This window comes from Balaenoptera acutorostrata, chromosome 2 (assembly GCF_949987535.1).
Source record: "Balaenoptera acutorostrata chromosome 2, mBalAcu1.1, whole genome shotgun sequence".
Taxonomy (NCBI): domain Eukaryota; kingdom Metazoa; phylum Chordata; class Mammalia; order Artiodactyla; family Balaenopteridae; genus Balaenoptera; species Balaenoptera acutorostrata.
The window spans coordinates 171,343,837-171,368,757 of NC_080065.1; the positions used below are offsets into that span (position 1 = coordinate 171,343,837).

The 24,921-nt window shown below is 41.6% G+C and overlaps 1 protein-coding gene and 1 pseudogene across 1 annotated transcript; one reads left to right on the plus strand and one right to left on the minus strand.

The window, feature by feature from the left end:
* Positions 1–7,706: 7,706 nt before the first annotated feature.
* LOC103014251 (inner centromere protein-like) lies at positions 7,707–12,067 on the minus strand (annotated as a pseudogene).
* A 10,040-nt stretch (positions 12,068–22,107) lies between these two features.
* LOC103013967 (olfactory receptor 7C2) lies at positions 22,108–22,966 on the plus strand. The gene is given in 3 exon segments (XM_028164319.2): positions 22,108–22,345; positions 22,348–22,497; positions 22,500–22,966. Coding segments are annotated over 3 exon segments (855 nt in total).
* The last annotated feature ends 1,955 nt before the right edge of the window (positions 22,967–24,921 follow it).

Here is a 24,921-nt window from a genome sequence, read left to right on the forward strand (position 1 = left end):
TCCGCCTTCCCTCCACTGCACAAGTCTCTCGGCCTAGGTCCTCTTGTCTTATCTGGGTCATTCAGGTGGGATTTTATTTGTGGGCTGAGTCATCCCGGTGTGGACACATGTGTTGGATACAGTCTCTGGCCAGGGTCCCCCTGAGCCTTGGGTTGATCCCCTGGGATTTGTTCAAAACCGGACCAAGGCTGGGGGTCACACCTGGGGGCGTGGTAGGGGGCCAGGTGTAGGGCTGACCGTGGAGTTGAGGATGGGGATTGGGACCGGTGGAGGTGGGGTCGGGGGAAGAGGAGCTTGGGGGTGTGTGTGCTGGGTTTAGATTGTTAGATACAACAACCTTATAAAGTGAAAGGTATCATTTCCTTTTTTTCTTGTTACAGAAGCAAAATATATTCATTTTAGAAATCAGAAAGCAGATAATAAAACATTCACACGTACATACCCACCCCCAGTCCCGTCTCTGTTTACTCCTATCAGGCTTCTTTCTCCCATATGTAGATAAATAGGTAAATCATCTATAAAAGCCATAAATTTACATAAATATTTATTTAGCTTTATGTAAGTTAAACATTTACGTATAACCATGTCAAATATTCACCTTCACCATAATTTTAATCATTTACCCTCTTCCTTAAATATCTTTAACAAACACTTGGGACTCCAGGCTACCTGAAAGGATTTCCTTAGGGATCAGGGGTTTGCCTACAGCCCAGCTGGGGCCTTGAATCTCTGTCTGTTCTCCCACATACCCTCCACCTACGAGCAGAGGTCAGGGCCCTTGCTGGTATGGGGACAGACACCGTATCTCCTGTCTTGAGGCACAGAATCTTGCTTGACTGCTTTCCATTGCTTCTGCATTTTCTCACTTCGCTGATTAAATTTGCTCTTTGGAACTCAGGGAAGGCCTAGAAAGCTAAAGCTTTTTCACAACGAGAGTGGGGGTGGTGGAGATCTGTCCCCAGAAAGGCCCCACGGGGTCCTGCTCTGTTTCACAGGGATCTGTGTGTCCCTTCCAGGAGATGCGCTTGTATTAAAAGCAGCAGACTTTTACCTTGTAGTGTATCGAGTCTGGTAGCCGAAACACAGAAACCCAACACGATGGTGGCCTAAATAAGATGTTTTAATTCTCATTCACTCAGAAGTCCAGGTGGGTGGTATTTTGAGGCTGCTACAGCAGATTCACACCCACCAAGAACTCAGTCTTCCATTTCTTCGTCCTACCATCTTCAACACATGGTTCACAGCACCCAGTCAAAGATGGTGCCCTGGCTCGAGTCAGATAGGAAGGAAAGAGAAGGGGAGGGCAAGCCTCTTTCTTTTTAGAATGAAACCTAGAATTTGTGCATATCTCCTTCCCGCATCTCCCAGTCACCAGAACTTGCTCTAGTCCCCCCAGTTGCAGGGGAGACAGGGAAATGGGGTGGCAGCCATGTGTTCAGCTAAAACTTCTCTTACCATGGTGGTACTAGCCACCTTGGCCTACATGAAATCATGCAGTGGGCAGGAGTGAGGCCCCAGGTCATGAAAGGGGAGCTGGGTTCTGCCTCGTTTGCTGGACTGCACAAATTCTGAGCCTTGAGCTGTGTGGAGCTGCCTTGTAAGAAGTCCAGTGACCCTGAGACTGCATTGCTGGAGAGGCTACAGCCACATTGTATATCCAGTCCGGGGTGGGGGGGGGGGATCCTTGGACGTCTGCTGCCCTGCTGACACCTACCTGAAACTGCATGGGACACCCCAAGTGACAACTGCCCAGCCAAACACTTCCTGAATTTATGACCCACAAATAGGGAGCAAAATAAAACAGTTGTTTCATGATGCCAAGTTTTGGGGTAGTTTGTTAAGGGACAGTGGTACCTGGTGGTCTTAGGTACTATGTTCTGTCACTGAAATGTAAGATTTTATGTAACCAGAAGGGAATGTTTAAACAAATATTTTGAGAATAAGAATTTTTAAACATTTACTCATCAATCCCTAGCGGTGAGGATATTGCTATCTAGGAGACTGGCTCTATTTTTTAGGTAGAAGTGGTCCTTGAATTAATAGATGTGAATATCTTTTTTTTCCTCCCCAAGCTTTTTTTTTGTTTTCAAATTTATATTCAAAATACTCCCCAAGTTGTTATTATGAAAATTTTCAAGCCCATAGAGAAGTTGAAAGACTGGTACCAAGAAAACTCATATCCCTTCCATTGAGATGATATGACAATTAATATTTTGTAATATGGCAAATATACATAAATTTCTATACCATTTGACAGAAAGTTGCAGAATAAATCTTATTTTCCCATAATTTTTCTGATCTTATAAGTAGTGTATATTTTCATTGTATAACTCTTGTAAGATGTAGAAAAATAAAAAGAAAACAAAGTTCATCCATAACCCCACTGCCCAGATTAACTGCCTTGAGGCAAGTTTTTAATTTGCATTTGGTCTTCATTGGGCAGGGGCGCCCTCTGCTGACAGTAGTGTAAATTGTCAGGGAGTGGAATTTTCATTTACATAGTCTCTTGGGGATTTTGGTTGCATTGATTCCTCAGATTTATGAATAATTCAAGAAACCTGAGTTTCTGAAACTGCAGACCTGAGCCCCATGGCCACCTACCTGGGGATTTCATCAAAGTCTCGGGCGAGGGGCTTCCCTGGTGGCGCAGTGGGTGAGAATCTGCCTGCCAATGCAGGGGACACGGGTTCGAGCCCTGATCTGGGAAGATCCCACATGCCGCGGAGCAACTAGGCCCGTGAGCCACAACTACTGAGCCTGCGCGTCTGGAGCCTGTGCTCTGCAACAAGAAAGGCCGCGATAATGAGAGGCCCGCGCACCGCGATGAAGAGTGGTCCCCGCTTGCCGCGACTAGAGAAAGCCCTCGTCGCACAGAAACAAAGACCCAACACAGCCAAAAATAAATAATAAATAAATAATAATTTAAAAAAAAAAAAAAAAAAAGGCTTGGGCGAGGCCTCACCTGAAACAGCTAGTCTGACCTACCATTCCTTGTTCTATTGCTCCCTTTTATTGTCCATAAGAGATGGACATCCAGCCCCAGTCCACACCCTGGCAGTTCTACATCCGGTTACACGGCACACACAGGTGGTTCCAACACCTCTCTCCCCAAACTGAACTGACTGTTTTTTCCTAGATTCTTTTTTTTCCCTTCCTTTGATTCATCCTCCCTATCCCCTTTTCTCCAACCACATCTTGTCTTCTTTATACTTCCCACCTTCTAGGGCCTCTGGTGTAAATTCACTTCACATTTGTTCTTTTTTCTATCAACTTCTGCCTTACTGAAAATTAGCAAATTCACGTATTCACATTTATACAACAAGGCCTCTGTAACATTTATAAAAAGAATATTCTCCTTCTCTCCCTCTCTATTCTTCCCTCCCTCCCTTCCCATAGGAAGTCACACTTTCCCTGGAAGTGGTATTCTGCCTGTTGCTTCAGGAGTTCCAAATAGCCATCGCAGTGAGCTCACACTGAATTACCTTGTTGTCTGCCTCCATTCCACGCTAGACAGGAACTGAAGTGATTTTAAAGTTACCGTGAATGAATAAAGTAATTAAACATTTTCAAGGTTGATTGTCATACCCCTTCTATCAGGAAAAATTCAAGGAAAATAGTCTGGCTTTGTGGTAAGAGTGTGGGGAGAGGAGTGAAGGAGGGAACGAGCATTTGAACATTCCAAACACTGGAAGCATCAATGTAGAGTGGGCTGACATGCAATGAAGAGATGGGACCGTGTCGCTCTCAGCTTTTTTGGCCAACAGTCTTGTCTTGTTGCCTCACTTTGCCTTATGTCACACAGCTCCTTCCCAAGGGGCTCCAGAGCCTCATACTATGGAATGTGAAATAGTCTCAAACCCTCTGCTTGTTTGGCACATGGCGATCCATGACATGACATCTAGAGGAGATGTATCTCTCTCAGTGCTCTCCATTTAAGCTGACCTGGACCTGCTCTCATCTTACCTCCACTAGCAGGTGGGAAGCCTTCTTAAATACCTGACCTCTGCCACTGCTCACAATGTCAGACCCAGTTTTCAGTGGGTACCAGACAACTGCCCTTCCCCAGGCCACACAGAGTTCTTTGAGCTACAAATGTGTGGAAATAGACAAGCTCCACCTAGACAGGTCTCCGACCCCCGTTCTTGTTTTTCAAAACACCCTCCTTCCTGGTCTACTCTGATGTTCGGCAAAGTCACATAGACAGGGAATACTTTTTTTTTTTAATTGAAGTATAGTTGATTTACAGTATTATGCTAGTTTTAGGTGTACAACATAGTTATTCGATATTTATGTAGATTATACTCCATTTGAAGTTGTTATAAAATATTGGCTATAGTCTCCGTGCAACATATTATATTGTGTCTTATTTATTTTATACCTTGTATTTTGTACCTCTTAATCCCCTACTTCATATTGCCTCTCCCTCTACTCCTTTTCCTACTGGTAACCACTAGTTTATTCTCTGTATTTGTGAGTCTGTTTCTGTTTTATTACATTCATTTGTTTGTTTTTAGGTTCCACAGATAAGCTGAAAACATGTACTATTTGTCTTTCTCTGACTTATTTCACTCAGCATAAAACTCTCCAGATCCATCCATGTTGTTACAAATGGCAAAATGTCATTCTTTTTATGGCTGAGTAATATTCCATTTTATCTCTATCTATACCTATGTCTATGTCTATAACTAGGTATATAATTATATGTATAACTAGATATATAATTATATGTGTGTGTATATATACATACATATATATATATATATATATATATATATATATATATATATATATATATACCTAGATATATATATCACATCTTCTTTATTCATTCAACCATTGATGGACACTTAGGTTGCTTCCAAATCTTGGCAATTGTAAATAATGCTGCTATGAACATTGGAGTGCATGTATCTTTTTGAATTATGGCTTTTGTTTTCTTCAGATATATACCCATGATGGAATAGCTGGATTTTTAGTTTTTTGAGGAAACTCCACACTGTTTTCCGTAGTGGCTGTGTTAATTTACATAACCGCCAACAGTGTATTAGGGTTCTCTTTTCTCCACATCCTGCCGACACTTGCTATTTTTGGTCTTTTGATGATAGCCGCTCTGACAGGTATTAAGTGATATCTCATTGTGCTTTCGATTTGCTATTCCCTGATGGTTAATATGTTGAGCATCTTTTCGTGTGCCTGTTGGCCATCTGTATGTCTTTTTTGGAAAAATTTCTATTCAGGTATTCTGCCCACTTTTTTTTCACTTTGATCTCTCAGATTCCTTTTTTTAATTAATTAATTTATTTATTTATTTTTGGCTGTGTTGGGTCTTCATTTCTGTGCGAGGGCTTTCTCTAGTTGCGGCAAGTGGGGCCCACTCTTCATCGCAGTGTGCGGGCCTCTCACTATCGTGGCCTCTCTTGTTGCGGAGCACAGGCTCCAGACGCGCAGGCTCAGTAGTTGTGGCTCACGGGCCTAGTTGCTCCGCGGCATGTGGGATCTTCCCAGACCAGGGCTTGAACCCGTGTCCCCTGCATTGGCAGGCAGATTCTCAACCACTGCGCCACCAGGGAAGCCCTCAGATTCCTTTTTTTAATTAAAAAAAATTTGAAGTATAGTTGATTTACAATGTCATGTTAGTTTCAGGTGTACAGCAAAGTGATTCAGTTATATACACACATATATCTATATACATATATATTATTTTTCAGATTCTTTTCCCTTATAGGTTATTACAAAATATTGAGTATAGTTCCTTGGGCTATACAGTAGGTCCTTGTTGGTTATCTGTTCTACGTATAGTAGTGTTTATGTGTTAATCCCAACCTCCTAATTTATTCTTCTCTCCCTTTCCCCTTTGGTAACCATAACTTTGTTTTCTATGTCTGTGAGTCTATTTCTGTTTTGTACATAAGTTCACTTATTTGATTCCACATATAAACAATATCACATGTTTGTCTGGTTTACTTCACTTAGTATGATAATCTCTAGGTCCATCCGTTGCTGCAAATGGCATTATTTCATTCTTTTTATGGTGGAGTAATATTCCATTGTATATATATACCATATCTTCTTTCTTTTTTTTTTTTAGAAAGACAATACCATTTATAACAGCTCCAAGAAAACAAATACTTAGCTATAAATCTAACAAAACTTATATAGGATCTGCGTGCTGAAACTACAGAATGCTGATAAAAGAAACTAAAGATGTAAATAAATGAAGAGATATATCATGTTCATGGATTAGGAGACTCACTATCATAAACATGTGAGTTCTCCCCAAACTTATATAGATTTAATGTAATTTCAATCAAAATCCCAGCAGTGTTTTTGTATAGATAAGCTGATTCTAAAATTTATACAAAAAGGCAAAATTGATAGAAAAGCCACAATAATTTTGAAAAGAATAAAGATGGAGAAATCACACTACCAGATTTTTAAGATTTATACAAGCTACAGTAACCTTGACCATGTGGTATTGGTAAAAGGAGAGACCCATAGATCAATGAAAGAGAATACAAAGTCTGGAAATAGACCCATACAAATATGGCTGATTGACTCTTGACAAAGATACAAAAGAAATTCAGTGAAAAAGAATAGTCTTTTAAACAAATGGCTCTAGAACAACTGGACATCCATCTATATGCTCCCCAAAACAAAAAACATAAACCTCACATTAAAAAAAAAGTAACTCAAAACAGATCATAAGCCTAAATGTAACATATAAATCTATAAAATATCTAGAAGAAAATATAGGAGAAAATCTTTGAGAACTGGGGCTAGACAAAGATTTCTTAGACATGAAGCCAAAGAAAGCACAATCCATAAAAGGAAAAAAAGTTGATAAATTGGATTTCATCAAAACTAAAATTTTTGCTCTATGAAAAATACTGTTAAGTGAATGAAAAGACAAGTTGCACACTAGGAGAAAATACTGCAAAGTACGTATCTGACAATAGATTTGTATCCATAATACATAGAGATTCTAAACACAACAGTAAGAAAACTAATGACTCAATTTAAAAATGAACAAATGAGCGACTTCCCTGGTGGTCCACTGGTTAAGACTCCGTGCTTCCACTGCAGGGGGCACGGGTTTGATACCTAGTCCCCTGGTAAGGGAACTAAAATCTCACATGCCATGTGACATGGCAAAAAAAAAAATCACAAGGCACATGAAGAAAGAGGGAATCGTGGCCCAATAAAAAAGGAACCAAAATAAAGAACAAATGAGTTGAACAAACACTTTGCCAAAGAAGATACACAGATGGCAAGTAAGCACATGAGCAGATGTTCACCATCACCAGCTATTAAGGAAATGCAAATTAAAACCACGATGAGAATTCACTACGTGTCTATTAGAATGGCTAAAATAAGAAGCACGGACAATATCAAGTACTAGTGAAGATGCAGCGCAACCTGTAACTACCTTTTTGCTGAATAACAATTTTTTTCTCAAACACACTATAAAAATACACACTATATAAATATGTCTTTTTTTAAAAAGTTTTTTCTTTTTTTTCTTTTAATAAATTTATTTATTTATTTTTGGCTCTGTTGGGTCTTCATTTCCACGCGAGGGCTTTCTCTAGTTGCGGCGAGTGGGGGCCACTCTTCATCGCGGTGCACGGGCCTCTCACTATCGCGGCCTCTCTTGTTGCAGAGCACAGGCTCCGGACGCGCAGGCTCAGTAGTTGTGGCTCACGGGCCCAGTTGCTCCGTGGCATGTGGGATCTTCCCAGACCAAGGCTCGAACCCGCGTGCCCTGCATTGGCAAGTGGATTCCCAACCACTGCACCACCAGGGAAGCCCTATAAATATGTTTTTATAAGAGGTAATATTTTGACATTGACATCGTGGTTTCAGGCAAAGACACACTCACCAGTTGACTCAACACAACAGTTTCTCATCAGAGAACATATGGAACAAATTTAAATTTGCACCATATTTGAATGAACTGTAAAATGATTTTCTTTGCATGGTGGAATCTTCTAGATTTCAGCCTGTTGTGTGCATTCACTCTTTACTCATTTTAAAAAGCTCTCTTATATTCAGCCCTGATTTTGTCCTAAAGCAGGGTCAGCAAACATTTCCTGTAAAGGTTCACAGTAAATATTCTCAGCTTTGCAAACCATAAGGCCTCTGTTGTAACTACTTAACTCTGCCCTCAGCAGAGTAGCCGGATTCAACAGGCATTCATTTCTACTGGGCGGGTTCCAATGAAACTTTACAAAAAAGGACTGTGACTTGATTTGGCCCATAGGCCCAAATTCACCAACCCCCGTTCCAGGGGCTGGAGTAGGAGACGATGAAGCTGTGGCACGTTTAGAACACGGTTGGCAGCGATGGGGAAGGGCCAGCTTCCATGGACACTAAGCATTTAATTAGCAGCTGCCTGGATTTGTTGGAGAAACATCTCAACTACTTGCACGTACTGGTCCTGAGGGAGTTTCAAGAGACGTTCCCTTCCTAACCCAGATCTCCTGCTTCAGCAGCACGTCCACGTTCTTAAGTCCTTTCACCATCCGTGCAGCAAGGGTGGGTGGAGCCTGAGGCGTGGAGGGGCTGAGGGCCTCTCTTAAGCTGCAGAGCTGTGTCAAGAGCCCAATTCTCCTGACCTCAACTCCAGGTCTTACCACCGAATGAGCCCCCCTTTACAGGCAGGGCGCTCCCCAGAGGAACAGGAAGTATCGTCACCTGCCCCAACATGAAAGTAACTGAAGTGTTTCTCAGGGTTGTCCAGGGCTGGCATCAGAATCACCCACTCCATCGGCATCTCTGGGGGTGGGACTCAGGTGACCTTGACGCACACCCCAGGAGAATAAGCAGTTCCTATTCCTCCAGCCCATCCAGCGGCCCGAGACAGGGCCAGGGTCCAGGGCTTTCTGCAGAGAAGCCCAGTCTTCATGATACTCACAGCAGGCTTGAAGGAATAGACTTTATTACTCTAGCTCTCAAACACTAGAGGCTAAAATTCAGCTGAACTCTAACAATCTATTTACAGAGTGCTGTCAGCAGACCAGGCAAGGCTGGGCCTGGGTCTTCCCCGAACACCCAACAAGCTCAGCCTCCTGACAGGCCCGAGCCGCTTTCCACCTGTAGCACACAGAGGACGTTTATATACACTTGACCGAACCCTCAGCCACAGGATACCAGGCAGGATGGCACCAGACCAACAGAGACACAGACATACAGACACAGATGAAGGCTGAGACTGCTGAGTAGGCCCGAGGGCCTGGCTCAGTGCTTCTTCGGGCTGTAGGTCAGGCTGCCAGGGACCCTGGTGCCCGGCAGGGGCAGCGAGTTCCACACGGCAGAGCTGGTGCGCTTATGGCAGCGGGGCTTGCTCTTCTTGAAGATGTCCTCCAAGTCCAGTGGGAGAATGGTTCCGAAGAGCTCCAGAAGGATCGGGGGGGTGGTAGTACTGCTGGATGATGGCCTGGCTAAGCTGGGTGCCTCTGGCCCAGTTGGGGATGGGCTTCCGGGGATGGGCCTCGTCATCGGTGGAGTCATCACTGTTCAGATCCATCCCGTAGTTATCTGGGTTGATCTTGGGGCGGGGGGCCCTGTGGAGTCATTTGATGCGAGGTACAAGCTGGAGACTGCACTTGCACGGTCACGTTCAGGCTTTTGCTGGCCGCCGCGGCCTCCTTGGCTTTCTTCTCCGGCTCCTCCTGCAGCCGCTGCTCAGCCAGGCGCTGCTGTGCTTCCTTTTTCTTCTTCTCCAGCTCCCTCTGCAGCCGCTCCTTCTGTAGCCGCAGGGCCTTCTCCCTCTGCTGCAGCTCCCTCTCGGCCTGGAGCCGCTCCTGCTCCGCCGCCAGGCGCCGCTCCTGCGCGCTGCTCCGCCAGCCTCTTGGCTTCGGCCGCCTTCCGCAGCCGCTCCCGCTCCCGCCGCCGCTCTTGCGCGCTGCTCCACCAGCTTCTTGGTCTCGGCCGCCTTCCGCAGCCGCTCCTGCTCCGCCGCCAGCCGCCGCTCCTGCGTGCGGCTCCGCCAGCCTCTTGGCCTCGGTCGCCTTCCGCAGCGCTCCTGCTCCCGCTCCCGCCGCCGCTCCTGCGCGCTGCTCCGCCAGCCTCTTGGTCTCGGCCGCCTTCCGCAGCCGCTCTTGCTCCTACTCCTTCCGCCTCTGCAGCAGCTCCTGGTGGCGCCTCTCCTCCTCCTCCTGCCTTTTGAGCGCCTCCACCTCCTCCATCTTCTCGGCCTCTGCCTTCTTCGTGGCCTTCTCCTCGGCCAGCCGCTCCTCCTTGGCCTTCTCCGTCTTCTCGTCGATTTGAGCAAACTTCTGCTCGATCTGCCTCTTCTTCTCCTGCTTCATCCGCTCCACCCGTTCCCGGGCCTGCAGCACCTTAGGAAGGCGCTCCTCGCGCTTCAGCTTCACCGCCTCCAGCCGCCGCCGCTTGTCCTCCTCCACCTTCTGCCCGCGGAGCTGCTCGGCCTCCTCCTAACGCCGCAGCTTCTCCAGGCGCTGCCGCTGCTCCCTGGGGTCCACGCGCAGGGGAGCGTTGCGCTTAATGTAGGATTTCATGATGCTGCTGTTGGGGGTCGGGGTCGGGGTCATGAGCATCTCGTTCCTCTGCACGGCGTGCAGGAAGGCGCGGGGGGCCGCACCACCTCGCTGGCGGGACAGGGCGGGGAAGGGGTCTTGCTGCTGGGGGGCTGCAGCCCCCCATCCTCCAGCTGCTGTTCCTCGTCCAGCTCACCCACTGCCTGCTTGTAGCTGCGCTTCCTCCTGACACTCTGAGGCGGCTCCTTGGGGCCATCTGCTTGGTCGGTCTCGGCCTCCTGCCGCCGTTCAGAGAGCGTTCCCTGGTCACCGGCTGCAGGCTGCGAGCCGGGCATGCTAATGGCGATCTTGGTGGCACTGCGGAGCCGCAAGGCACTGCCATTGTTCTTGGGGACCTCAGGCTCGGCCGCCTCCTCCACCTTGGGGCTCGCTTTCTGGGGCACCTCGACATTCAGGAGCCTCTCCAGGTAACTGTGGCAGATGATGCGGGCGGAGGCGGCCGGCTCTTTGGTGGCCTTCCTGGCAATCCTTCTGCTTGATCTTCGGACGGTGCTCTCCTCTTTGGAAACCAGGGAGTCATTCTGGGCCAGCGGGACCTGGGGACCCGGGGAGGACGGGGCTATCAGGCTGCGCCGCAACGACCCGCGGTCCACACGGGAGCCCGTAGGCGTGGAAAAGTTATCCCGCAGGATGGGAGCCAGCACCCGCTCCCGCCACGGGGAGGCCAGAGAGCTGGGCGAGTCCTGCGGGCCTGGGGAGGTCGCCGCAATTCTGAGCTTGGAGGCGGACCTTTCTGCCACGCCCCCTCGGCCCTTGGGGTCCTGGGGTGTAGTTATCAGGGAGCTCACGGTGACAGACTCCAGTCTCCCGGCCTCTGGCTTCTGGGGGTGTTGAGTCCTCCTCCGAGGTCAAGGTGATCTGGGAGGCCGAAGCCGTGGCCGGAGCCGGGGTGGGGGACGGAGCCTGGGCAGACTGGAGCTGGCTGAGGTGCTGCTCAGCGCTCAGGCGCTCGCTGATGCCAGTCTCCACCACGGGTACCAGCTGGCACTGGGCCAGGCTCTCCTTGGGCTTCTTGGTCAGCACCGTGGGAGACTCAGGGGTGGGCGAAGGAGCGGCTGCCGCGGAGGTCGCTGCAGCTGCGGCCGCAGCACGGGTCACCCGCCGCAGGACGGAGCCGTTCTCCCCGACCACTGTGGCCAGCTTGTCCTTGCTGCGGAGGTGCCGGGAGCTCTGACGGCTGCTCCGCGTCTTTCTGTGGGACAACCTTCTCCGGATGGGGTCTCTGTTTTCATCCTGAACATAAGAAATCCGTCTCTTTTGCTGTCGGTTCTTCTGAGAAGGTGTTTTGGGCATCAGCTCGGGCTCTTTGCTGAATTCTCTGGTGAACGTGCGCTTGGCCTCCTCCTCGATCTCCTCCAGCCACGCTATGTCCTTATTGTCCACGTTGCAGACAAGCTCCATGAGCTTCTGGTCACAGAGCTCCAGCAAGTGAATGGGCCCTGGGGCTGTCGTCCCCATGATGGCTCTGTTCGACTGCACCGTGTCTCCTAAGTGCTGCTCCGATCCAAGTCCGGCGCCCTTCCCAGCGCAGATCTCAGCCCGCCCGAGCTCCACCTCTCCCGGCCTCCAAAGCTCGCGGCTGCAAGGAAGCAACCTACCACATCTTCTTTATCCATTCATCTGTCGATGGACATTTAGGTTGCTTCCTTGTCCTGGCTATTGTAAATAGTGCTACAATGAACGTTGGGGTGCATGTGTCTTTTTGAATTATGGTTTCTCCAGATATATGCCCAGGAGTGAGATTGCTGCATCATATGGTAGCTCTATTTTTAGTTTTTTTAAGGAACCTCCATACCGTTCTCAATAGTGGCTGTACAAATTTACATTTCCACCAGCATTGTAGGAGGATTCCTTTTCCTCCACACCCTCTCCAGCATTTATTATTTGTAGACTTTTTCATGATGGCCATTCTGACTGGTATGAGGTGGTACCTCATTGTAGTTTTGATTAGCATTTCTCTAATAATTAGCAATGAGCATTTTTTCATGTGCCTGTTGGCCATCTGTATGTCTTCTTTGGAGAAATGTCTATTTAGTTCTTCTGCCCATTTTTTGATTGGGTTGTTTGTTTCTTTGATACAGAGTTGTATGAGCTTTTTGTATATTTTGGATATTAACCCCTTATTGGACATATCATTTGCAAATATTATCTCCCATTCAGTAGGTTGTCTTTTTGTTTTGTCTATGGTTTCCTTCACTATACAAAAGTTTTTAAGTTTAATTTGGTCCCATTTGTTTATTTTTGCTTTTGTTTCCCTTGCCTGAGAAGACAGATCCCCCAAAATATTGCTAAGACTTATGTCATAGAGTGTACTGCTTATGTTTTCTTCTAGGAGTTTTATGGTTTCTGGTCTTACATTTTCAGGTCTTTAATCCATTTTGAGTTTTTTTTTTAAATACAGTTTGAAAAAATGTTCTAATTTTATTCTTTTACATGTAGCTGTCCAGCTTTCCCAACACCACATATTGAAGAGACTCTCTTTTCCCCATTGTATATTTTTGCCTCCTTTGTCGTAGATTAATTGACCATAGGTGCATGGGTTAATTTCTGAGCTCTCTATTCTGTTCCATTAATCTATGTGCCTCTTTTTGTGCCAGTACTCTTTTGACTACTATAGCTTTATGGTATAGTATAAAGTCAGGGAGCATGATACCGCTAACTTTGTTCATTTTTCTCAAGATTGCTTTGGCTATTTGGGGTCTTTTGTGATTCCGTGTGAATTTTAGGATTATTTGTTATAGTTCTGTGGAAAATGTTATGGGTATTTTGATAGGGATTGCACTAAATTCTTAGATTGCTTTGAGGAGTATGGACATTTTAACAATATTAATTCTTCCAATTCATGAACAAGGGGTATCTTTCCATTTCTTTGTATTATCTCCAGTTTCCTTCATTAGCATTTTATAGTTTTCAGAGTATAGATTTTTCACCTCCTTGGTTAAGTTTATTCTTTGGTATTTCATTCTTTTTGTGAATGGGATTGTTTCCTTGCTTCCTTTTTCTGATAGTTCATTATTAGTGTATAGAAAAGCAATAGATTTATGTATATTAATCTTGTCTCCTGCAACTGTACTGAATTCATTTATTAGTTCTAATAATGTTTTGATGCAGACTTTAGGGTTTTCTATATAAAGTATCATGTAATCTATAAATAGTGACAGTTATACTTCTTTCCTTCCGATTTGTATGCCTTTTATTTCTTTTTTTTTTTTTTTTTTGGTCTGATTGCGACATTAAATAGAAATGGTGAGAATGGGCATCCTTGTCTTGTTCCTGATTTTAAAGGAAAAGCTTTAGTTTTTCACCATTGAATATGATATTATCTATAGGTTTGTCATAAATGGCCTTTATTATGTTGAGATATGTTCCCTCTGTAGCAACTTTGTTGAGAGTTTTTATCATGAATGGATGTTGAATTTTGTCAGATACTTTTCCTACATCTATTGAGATGATCATGTGATTCTTATCCTTTCTTTTGTTAATGTGGTGTACTGCATTGATTGATTCGGGAATATTGAATAAATCCCATTTGATCATAGTATATGATTGAATTTACTTTGCTAATGCTTTGTTGAGGAATTTTGCATCTATAAACATCAGATATATTGGCCTGTAATATTCCTTCTTTTTCATGTCTTTGTCTGGTTTTGGTATCAGGGTAATGATGACCTCACAGAATGAAGTTGGTATTTCATGGAAATAGAAATGACAAGAAAGCAGGGTTAGCAATACTCATATAAGACAAAATAGACTTTAAAACAAAGTCTATAATAAAAGACAAAAAAGGGCATTATGTAATGATAATAGGATCAATACAAGAAGAGGATATTACACTTGTTAACATATACACACCCAATACAGGAGCACCTAAATATGTAAAGCAAATACTAAGAGACATAAAGGGAGAAATTGATGATAATATAATAATTGTAGGGGACTTTAACACCCCCACTGACATCAATGGACAGATCATCCAGACAGAAAATCAATAAGGCTACAGTGGTCTTAAATGACACAATAGATCAGTTGGACTTAATTAATAGCTACAGGACTTTACATCAAAAACCAGCAGAATACACATTCTCTTTAAGTGTACATGGAAGGTTCTTCAGGATAGATCACATGCTTAGTCACAAAACAAGCCTCAACAAATTTAAGAGGATAGAAATTATATCAAGCATTTTTTGTGACCCAAATGGTATGAAACTAGAAATCAACTAGAGAAAGAACAAGCATGTAGAGACTAAACAACATGCTACTAAAAAAACCAATGGGTCAACGAAGAAATCAAAGAAGAAATCAGAAAATACCTTGAGATGAATGAAAATGAAAACACAACTTTCCAAAATCTATGAGAGTTCTAAGAGGGAAGTTCATAGTGATACAGGCCACCCTCAAGAAACAAGAAAAATCTAAAATAAAAAACCTAACCTACCACCTAAAATAATTAGAAAAAGAAGAACAAACAAAACCCAAAGTCAGCAGAAAGAAGGAAATTATAAAGATCAGAGCAGAAATAAATAAAATAGAGATAAAAAACAATAGAAAAGATATATGAAACCAAGAGCTGTTTTTTCTAAAAAGACAGACAAAAATTGATAAACCTTTAGCCAGGCTCACAAAGAGAAAAAGAGAGAGGACCCAAATAAAATAGAAATCATACAGGAGAAATAACAACTGATACCACAGAAATACAAAAAATCATAAGAGAATACTATGAACAGTTATATGCCAACAAATTGGACAACCTAGAAGAGATGGACAAATTTCTAGAAAAATAAAGTTCTGCCAAGACCAATTCAAGAAGAAACAGACAATTTGAACAGACTGATCACTAGAAGTGAAATTGAATTTGAAATTTTAAAAACTCTTAGAAAACAAAAGTCCAGGATCAGACAGATCACAGGGGAATTCTACAAAACATATAAAGAAGAACTAATACCTATCCTTCTCAAACTTTTCAAAAAATCAAAGATGATGGAACACTCCCAAATTAATTTTATGAGGCCACCATTACCCTGATACCAAAACCAGACAAAGACACTACAAAAAAAGGAAAATTACAGGCCAATATCTGATGAATATAGATGCAAAAACCCCCCAACAAAGTATTAGCAAAGCAAATACAACAATACATAAAAAGGATCATACAGCATGATCAACTTGGATTTATTCCAGGGATACAAGTGTGGTTCAACATTCACAAATCAATCAATGTGATACACCATATTAACAAAAGCAAGGATAAAAATCACACAATCATCTCAATAGACACAGAAAAAGCATTTGACAAAATTCAACATCCATTCATGATAAAAGCTTTCATCAAAGTGGGTACAGAGAAACATATCTCAACATAATAAAGGCCATTTACAAAAAACTCACAGCCAATTAATGCTTAATGATGAAAAGTTGAAAGTTTTCCCACTAAATTCAGGAACAAGGCAAGGATGCTCACTCTCATCACTTCTATTTAACATAGATTTGGAAGTTCTAGCCACAGCAATCAGACAAGAAAAAGAAATAAAAGGCATCCAAATTAGAAGGGAAGAGGTTAAACTGCTGCTATTTGCAGATGACATTATATTTTATATAGACAATCTTAAAGTCTCCACCCCAAAACTATTAGAAATAATAAATTAATTCAGCAAAGTTGCAAGATATAAGATCAATATACATAAATCTATTGCTTTTCTATACACTAATAATGAACTATCAGGAAAAGGAAGCACAAAAAAATCCCATTTAAAGTCACATCAAAAAGAATAAAATACCTAGTAATAAACTTAACCAAGGAGGTGAAAGATCTGTATGATGAAAACCATAAAATGTTGATGAAGGAAAGTGAAGATGGTACAAAGAAATGGAAGCATATCTTGTGTTCATGAATTGGAGGAATTAATATTGTTAAAATGTTCATACTCCCCAAAGCAATCTAAGGATTAAGTGCAATCCCCATCAAAATACCCATGACTTTTTCACAGAACTATAACTAATAATCCTAAAATTCATATGGAACCAGAGAAGACCCCAAATTGCCAAAGCAATGTTGAGAAAAAAAGAACAAAGCTGTAGGTATAACAATCCTAGACTTCATACCATACTACAAAGCTACAGTAATAAAAATAACATGGTATCAACACAAAAACAGACACATAAATCAGTGAAATAGAATAGAGAGCCCAGAAATAAACCCCTGCACCTATAGTCAATTATTCTATGACAAAGGAGGCAAGAATATATATAATGGGGAAAAGACAGCCTCTTCAACAAGTGGTACTGGGAAAACTGGACAGCCCTATGTAAAACAATGAGATTAGAATCTTCCCTCACATCATATACAAAAACAAACTCACAATGCTTTAAAGACCTAAATGTAAGAACAGAACCATAAAAGTCCTAGAAGAGTACATAGGCAGAAAACTTTTTTTTTTTTTTGATTTTCTGTGTTTATTTTTAAAAGTTGTTGCAGTTCATTCACATAATGAATGTAATATGATCTATATATTGTTTTATTTAGTAAACGGGCAGTTAAATTACATTTTAGAGCTGTATGTATAAACTTTAAATTACCACCTGATTATGTGTTTGTATATCCACAAAAATACCCAATTATAGAATTGGCCCTGCTTTCTAACAACACCTAATCCAGAGCAAACCCTTCACTTCCATAGACCTTCCCCAAATCACCCAACAAAAGACCAAATTCTATCATCGTTATTTTATAACAGTCTCTTACTGAGACACCCTCTGGCACACCACAGCTGTGTGTTCTCCCTCGATGCAACCAGTAATAAGCCCAGTTTATTCAATCACAGGTATGTTCCCGGGAGTCATTGACTCAAAGGCACCATAGGCAGAAAACTTTTTGACATAAATCATAGCAATATTTTCTTGGATCCATCTCCTAAGGCAAATGAAATAAAGACAATAATAAACAAATGGGACCTAATTAAACTTAAACATTTTTGCACAGCAAAGGAAATCATTGACAAAATGAAAAGACAACCTACTGAATGGGTGAATTTATTTGCAAATAATATGGCCAACAAGGGGTTAATATCCCAAATATACAAACAACTCATACAACTCAATATCAAAAAAACCCAAACAACCCAATGAAAAAATGCGCTGAAGATCTGAATAGACATTTTTCTATAGAAGACATACAGATAGCTAACAAACACGTGAAAAGACACTGAACACTGCTAATTATTAGAGAAATGCAAATCAAAACAACAATGAAACATCACCTCAGAATTGCTATCATCAAATGTCTACAAACAACAGATGTTGGATAGGATGTGGAGAAAAGGGAATCTTTGTACACTGTTGGTGGGAATGAAATTGTGCAAAAGTGTCAGGAAGCCAAAGAGTGCACTGCCCGATGTTTTATATTAGAGTAACAAAGTTGTCCCTCTCAAAAAGTGGGGAATAATAATTTTCTAAGGGTTTTATGGGCTGTGTAGCCATCACAAGTCAATGCTTTAATGATCCAAGGGACCTAGTTAAGACAGTTGCCTTAGTCTCATATGTTGGAGAAAACTTAAATTCAGGGTTAGAATAAGGTGCTGGGAGTTTAGACCTCTGGAAAGCAAGAGAGTTAATGGAGAAGGATTAATAAACACTGAAATCTCCTGGCTTATAATTGGTATCCTGGGAACAGAGAAGCAGAAGAAAAAGTCCTTTTTGTCCAGACCAGGGTCTTGTTTTGTAGTAACAAGAGTGGATGTACCTAATGAACAGACATAAAGAGCTGTAAACATCTCCTCTGCTGCAGTCCCTGAGCTTGTATAACCTTGGCATAGACAAGACCCAGTTGTTGCTTTTGGAGTCCTAAGTCTGACTAAAGGACCAATGCTTGACCCCTTTCTGCTGTCATCTGGGGACAGAGCTTCAGTCTCCATTATCAACCATCCAGGAATGGATTCAGATTTCCACACGGAGACCTTCCTCTCAGAGTTCCCATGCAAGAGATTCCAAGAGCCCAAAAGACACTGCAGGAAGAGGTCAGAGAGAATATTTACCAGAGGTCACCGGAGAACCATTTCAGCCTAGCCCAGAGCCCAGAGACCAGTATGGTTGTTCGCTTGCTTGATTAAATATCAATGTATTTTTATGATGCTAAAAAGAGAATTGAACATTGAAGTCAGTAAGGCAATGTTCAGTGATACCAGTTAAATGACAGGAATGGAAGCCCAATTAGAAGAGGGATGAAAGGCATAAACTGCTTCCAGTAAAAGTGAAACAGTGTCCTATATCTTATTAATTAACTGGAGTATAAAAATAGGGCATTAGCGATGGAGGCATATAAAACATAGTAAGGGCATTTCTTTTTAATTTTTATGACAGGGTATATTTGACCATGTTTCCATATTGATGAGAAAGATCCACACCAAGGAATTATTGCAAATGCATCCTTGAAACAGCAGTTGCAAAAGGCATACCCTTCACATTATCTTCTGTGAAAAAATTGAAAAAACAACCTAAGATATGAAGAAGGGTGTACTAATGACCTTACTTTGCAATTGTTTCATTACCTCTGAGGCTGAATATGTATGTGGATTTTTTAGCCATTTACTTTCTCTATCTCCTAATATCTGTGTGAATCCTCCTTTGTACAGTAGGATCTGTGAACTTTTATTCCTCTTTCTAAGTGCAATCTCTCAAACAGAGAATTCGAGTTTCTCAAAAATTGGCTGTTTGATTTTAGTTTTTTTTAATGTAAGTATAGACGTATTTAGAGGAATTGTGATTGTATGTAAATTTTGTATAGTCACATCTACCAATGTCATACTGTGTTCTCTTCATTTCTTTTTTTTTTTTTACCATCTTTATTGGAGTATAATTGCTTTACAATGGTGTGTTAGTTTCTGCTTTATAACAAAGTGAATCAGTTATACATATACATATATCCCCATACCTCTTCCCTCCTGCATCTCCCTCCCTCCCACCCTCTCTATCCCACCCCTCTAGGTGGTCACAAAGCACCGAGCTGATCTCCCTGTGCTATGTGGCTTCTTCCCACTAGCTATCTATTTTACGTTTGGTAGTGTATATATGTCCATGCCACTCTCTCACTTTGTCCCAGCTTACCCTTCCCCCTCCCCATATCCTCAAGTCCATTCTCTAGTAGGTCTTTATTCCCATCTTGCCCCTAGGTTCTTCATGACCAATTTTTTTTTTGTTTTTTAGATTCCATATATATGTGTTAACGTACAGTATTTGTTTTTCTCTTTCTGACTTACTTCACTCTGTATGACACACTCTAGGTCCATCCACCTCACTACAAATAACTCAATTTCATTTCTTTTTATGGCTGAGTAATATTCCATTGTATATATGTGCCACATCTTCTTTATCCATTCACCTGTTGATGGACACTTAGGTTGCTTCCATGTCCTGCCTATTGTAAATAGTGCTGCAATGGACATTGTGGTACATGACTCTTTTTGAATTATGGTTTTCTCAGGGTATATGTCCAGTAGTGGGATTGCTGGGTCGTATGGTAGTTCTATTTTTAGTTTTTTAAGGAACCTCCATACTGTTGTCCATAGTGGCTGTATCAATTTACATTCCCACCAACAGTGCAAGAGGGTTCCCTTGTCTCCACACCCTCTCCAGCATTTATTGTTTGTAGATTTTTTGATGATGGCCATTCTGACAGGTGTGAGGTGATACCTCATTGTAGTTTTGATTTGCCCTTCTCTAATGATTAGTGATGTTGCTAGAGTCTGTCATACAGAGTGAAGTAAGTCAGAAAGAGAAAAACAAATACCATATGCTAACACATATATATGGAATCTAAAAAACAAAACAAAACGGTTCTGAAGAGCCTAGGGGAAGGACAGGAATAAAGACGCAGATGTAGAGAATGGACTTGAGGACACGGGGAGTGGGAAGGGTAAGCTGGGACGAAGGGAGAGAGTGGCATGCACATATGTACACTACTAAATGTAAAATAGATAGCTAGTGGGAAGCAGCTGCATAGCACAGGGAGATCAGCTCGGTGCTTTGTGACCTCCTAGAGGGATGGGATAGGGAGGGTGGGAGGGAGACGCAAGAGGGAGGCGATATGGGGATATATGTATATGTATAGCTGATTCACTTTGTTATAAAGCAGAAACTAACACACCATTGTAAAACAATTATATTCCAATAAAGACGTTAATAAATAAATAAATAAAATAAAAATATCAATCATCGCTCAGGATGTAGAACACATTCTTTCATATTCAACTAAAGATACCATATCTTTTTAATGAGCATGATTGAGTCCTTTATATATAGGATAAAATTGTAACCTCAATACTGCTTCCTCCACTATGTATTAAAAGGTATATTTTCCTATTCTTTATTTCCAAGATTTTGTCCATTTCATCTTAAATTACAGACCCATTTTGGTGTGATTAATTTATTGTTATTATATACATTTTCTTTGGGATAGTGTTAGATATTTATTCAATCCATTTAATACAGTTATTTGAATGTAAAAAAAAAATATGTTAGAGGACAGATTTTAAGGCTCTTACCACACAAAAAAAACAAACACACAAAAGAATACAAGGAAATTTTTGGAGGTGATAGATATGTTTATTAACTTGATTGTGGTGATGGTATCAGGGTGAATGCTTATGTCCAAACTTACAGAGATATATATACATCACATATGTGCAAGTTTTTGTAAATCGTTTTATACTTCAATAAAGCTAAAAATAAAAGATGAAATTAGATGAAGACAAACTCGATATTTAGAAACTCTAGGACACTATATTTAGAAATTCAATTTTGGTCAAATTTATATAGGGACAGTGATAATACAAATGAAATGTAAATGATGATTAATGATAATGTGGGTTATTATTTTTTAACAGAAGGAGCACCCAAGGTCCAGAGGATCTAAGATATAGAAATGACAGAAAGGCAGCACAATGAAAGAACCTCTCAATGACTGGAAGATCTGCCTAGAGTTAAGGAATTTCCCATTCTCATAAACACTAAGCAGAAAATACAAGAGCAGTCCCCGGGGGAGCTGGGAAAGGATGATTGCTTAGGGATGCAGGCAAGCAGTGCTCCTCAGACTTGTGTGTGTGAGAATTCTCAGAAGGGCTTCTTAAAGCACAGCGTGCTGGCTTCACACCCAGAGTATTAGATTCAGTAGGTCAGATGAGCCTAAAAATGTGCATTTCTAACATTTCCAGGGGTTTCTGATGGTGCTGGCCAGGAACCACAATTTGAGAACTGCTGGACTTAGAGACAATTTTTCTAGGTAGCAACAGTAACCACAATCTGTCATCCAAGAAAGCCAATCCTTAGCCAAAAATGAATGACTTCATGAATTCCCTGCGTTTGGATCAAGGATATTTTTTTTTGTCACTCTGGGGAATATTTATTTAGAGTAAATTTTGTATTGCTTTTTTTCCTCCTTGTTGGCAAGCCCAACAGACTCATGGAAAGAGGAAACCAAACAGGAGTCAGAAACTTTCTCCTCCTGGGATTCACAGAGGACCCAGACCTGCAACCTCTCCTCTTTGGGCTGTTTCTATCCATGTACTTGATCACATTCACTGGGAACCTGCCCATCATCCTGGCCATTGTCTCAGACTCCCACCTCCACACCCCCATGTACTTCTTCCTCTCCAAGCTGTCCTTGGCTGACATCTGTTTCACCTCCACCACCATCCCAAAGATGCTGCTGAAACTCCAGACACAGAGCAAAGTTATCCCCTATGCAGGCTGTCTCAGCCAGGTATTTTTTTTCATTGTGTTTGGATGCCTAGACAATGTACTCCTGACTTGATGGCCTATGACTGCTTCGTGGCCATCTGTCATCCCCTGCACTACACGGTCATCATGAACCCCCAGCTCTGCGGGCTGCTGGCTCTGGGGTCCTGGTGCATCAATGTCATGGGATCCCTGCTCAAGACCTTGACCCTTTTGAGACTTTCTGCAGAAACATGAATATCGCACACTTTTTTTGTGATTTTCCTGAAGTCCTGAAGTTCGCCTATATGAACACGCCCACCAATAACATAACGGTGTATTTCGTGACTATTGTCCTAGGTGTTTTTCCTCTCTCTGGGATCCTCTTTTCTTATTCGCAGATTTTCTCTTCCATCCTGAGAATTTCGTCAGCCGGGGGCAAGTACAAAGCCTTTTCCACCTGTGGGTCTCACCTCTCGATGGTTTCCTTGTTCTAGGGCACAGGCCTTGGGGTCTACCTTAGTTCTATAGCCACTTCATGCTCTAGGATAAGTCTGGTGGCTTCGGTGATGTACACCATGGTCACCCCCATGCTGAACCCCTTCATCTACAGTCTGAGGAACAGGGACATGAAGGGAGCTCTGGTGAGACCCCTCAGCAGGGCACCATCTCTCAGTGACGGGGCCTTTATAGGACTCTCATAAGTAACTAGGCACATAATATTGAGGACCAGAAATCCTGGCTTCCTTCATTTAATATTTTTATCTTTCCTAATATTCATGTTTTAAAGCAAAACTTTCCTTGGGTCTTCACTGCCCTCTCTACTTTCCTTCAGGTTATATCTTAGGTTCCCTTTTTCACTTTGTAATCATTTTAATTTCATATGAATAAAACCTGGTTATTTTCTCAGTTATATCCAGTGACGACTTAAATTTCTTTTAAAAAATAGATTCTCATGTATTTAATATATATCCTCGAAGTGATGGGATGTTTACCTATTATGGAAATGTTGCCCAGCAAACTCATTTACAGAGACGTTTTCTGAAGTTATGTGAATGAAATCAACTCAAAATGCCTTTTTTTTCTGATTCACTTTCCTTTCAGTCACATCAAACTTAGTGAATTTCTCTACTCATCCATAATATGGATATCTTGAATTTCTGAACTATGTCTTATCCATCTTTGAAACTGCAGTGCCTACTACATTTCTTAGGAAGAATTTTATGCCCAGTGAATATTGTTGAATGGCATGAAAAATGGATGAGTGCATGATTAAACACAGAGTCGGGACCAAAAAATGCAAATGTGTTGATTTAATAAAAGCTTATGAGCTAGAAAATAGATTCCGTTTTTGATATTGATATAGATAACAAAAATAGCAGCACTAGGTATATGCTAGCACTGTTTCAGCACTTTAAACACATTATCTCATTGAGGTTTTCTAATAACGCTTTTATGTGATGACTATCATTTCCCTAGTTACAGATGAGGAAGTAAGAGATTATGGTAATCTGATAACTAGCTCAAGGTCATACATGTGATGAAGGGAGGCTCAAACCCAGGGCTGTCTAAATCAGACCACTCTCGGGGAACACTACGCAATACTCTGTAATAACCTATATGGGAAAAGAATCTTAAAAAGAGTGGATACATGTATATGTATTAACGGATTCACTTTGCTGTACAGCAGAAACTAACACAACATTGTAAATCAACTGTACTCCAATAAAAACGAATTTTAAAAAAAGAGAAAAAAATCAGACCACTCTCTTAAGCACAGTATTATGTTGTCTCTAGTCAAACCTTATTGTAATAATAGCTCAATTTCCAAGGAAACAGGAACCCTCTAATATAAAAACTCTTATTTCTGGAAGTCAGCTCCCCCAGCAAGAAATATTCTGTCTCTGAGGCTGTAGGCTCAGAAATAAATCAAACCCTAGAGTAAGATTTATTAAGATTCCCCTAATATTTTAATCTGACATCCTTTCATTGTGATCAGGGTGAGCACAGTATCATATATATATATATATATATATATATATATATTTACTTGTATCTATTCCTTCTAAATTTTTATTTACATACTTTGATCTTTTATCATCTTAAGGTTTTCTATTCTTATCGGTTTTTTCTGGGGTTTTTTAAAATTGTAGTTGACTTACAATATTATATTAGTTTCAGGTGTACAGCATAGTGATTCAGTATTTTTGCAGATTATACTCCATTATAGATTATTATAAGATAATGGCTATAATTCCCTGTGCTATACAGTATATCTTCGTTGCTTATCTATTTAATACATAGTACTTTGTATCTGTTAATCCCATACCCCTAATTTGTCCCTCCCCCCTTCCCTCTCCCCCCTTGGTAACCACGGTTTCTTTTCTATATCTGTGAGTCTTTTCCTATTTTGTGTACACATTCTTTTTTTTTCAGATTCCACATAGAAGTGATATCATACAGAATATGTCTTTCTCTGACTTATTTCACTAAGCATAATACTCTGTAGGTCCATCCATCTTGCTGTAAATAGCAGAATTGCATTCTTTTTATGGCTGAGTAATATTCCATTGTGTGTGTGTTTATACACACACACCGGTTTATATATATAAGCTCCAGCAGCACCAGTTTACATTCCCACCAAGAGTGTACTAGAGTT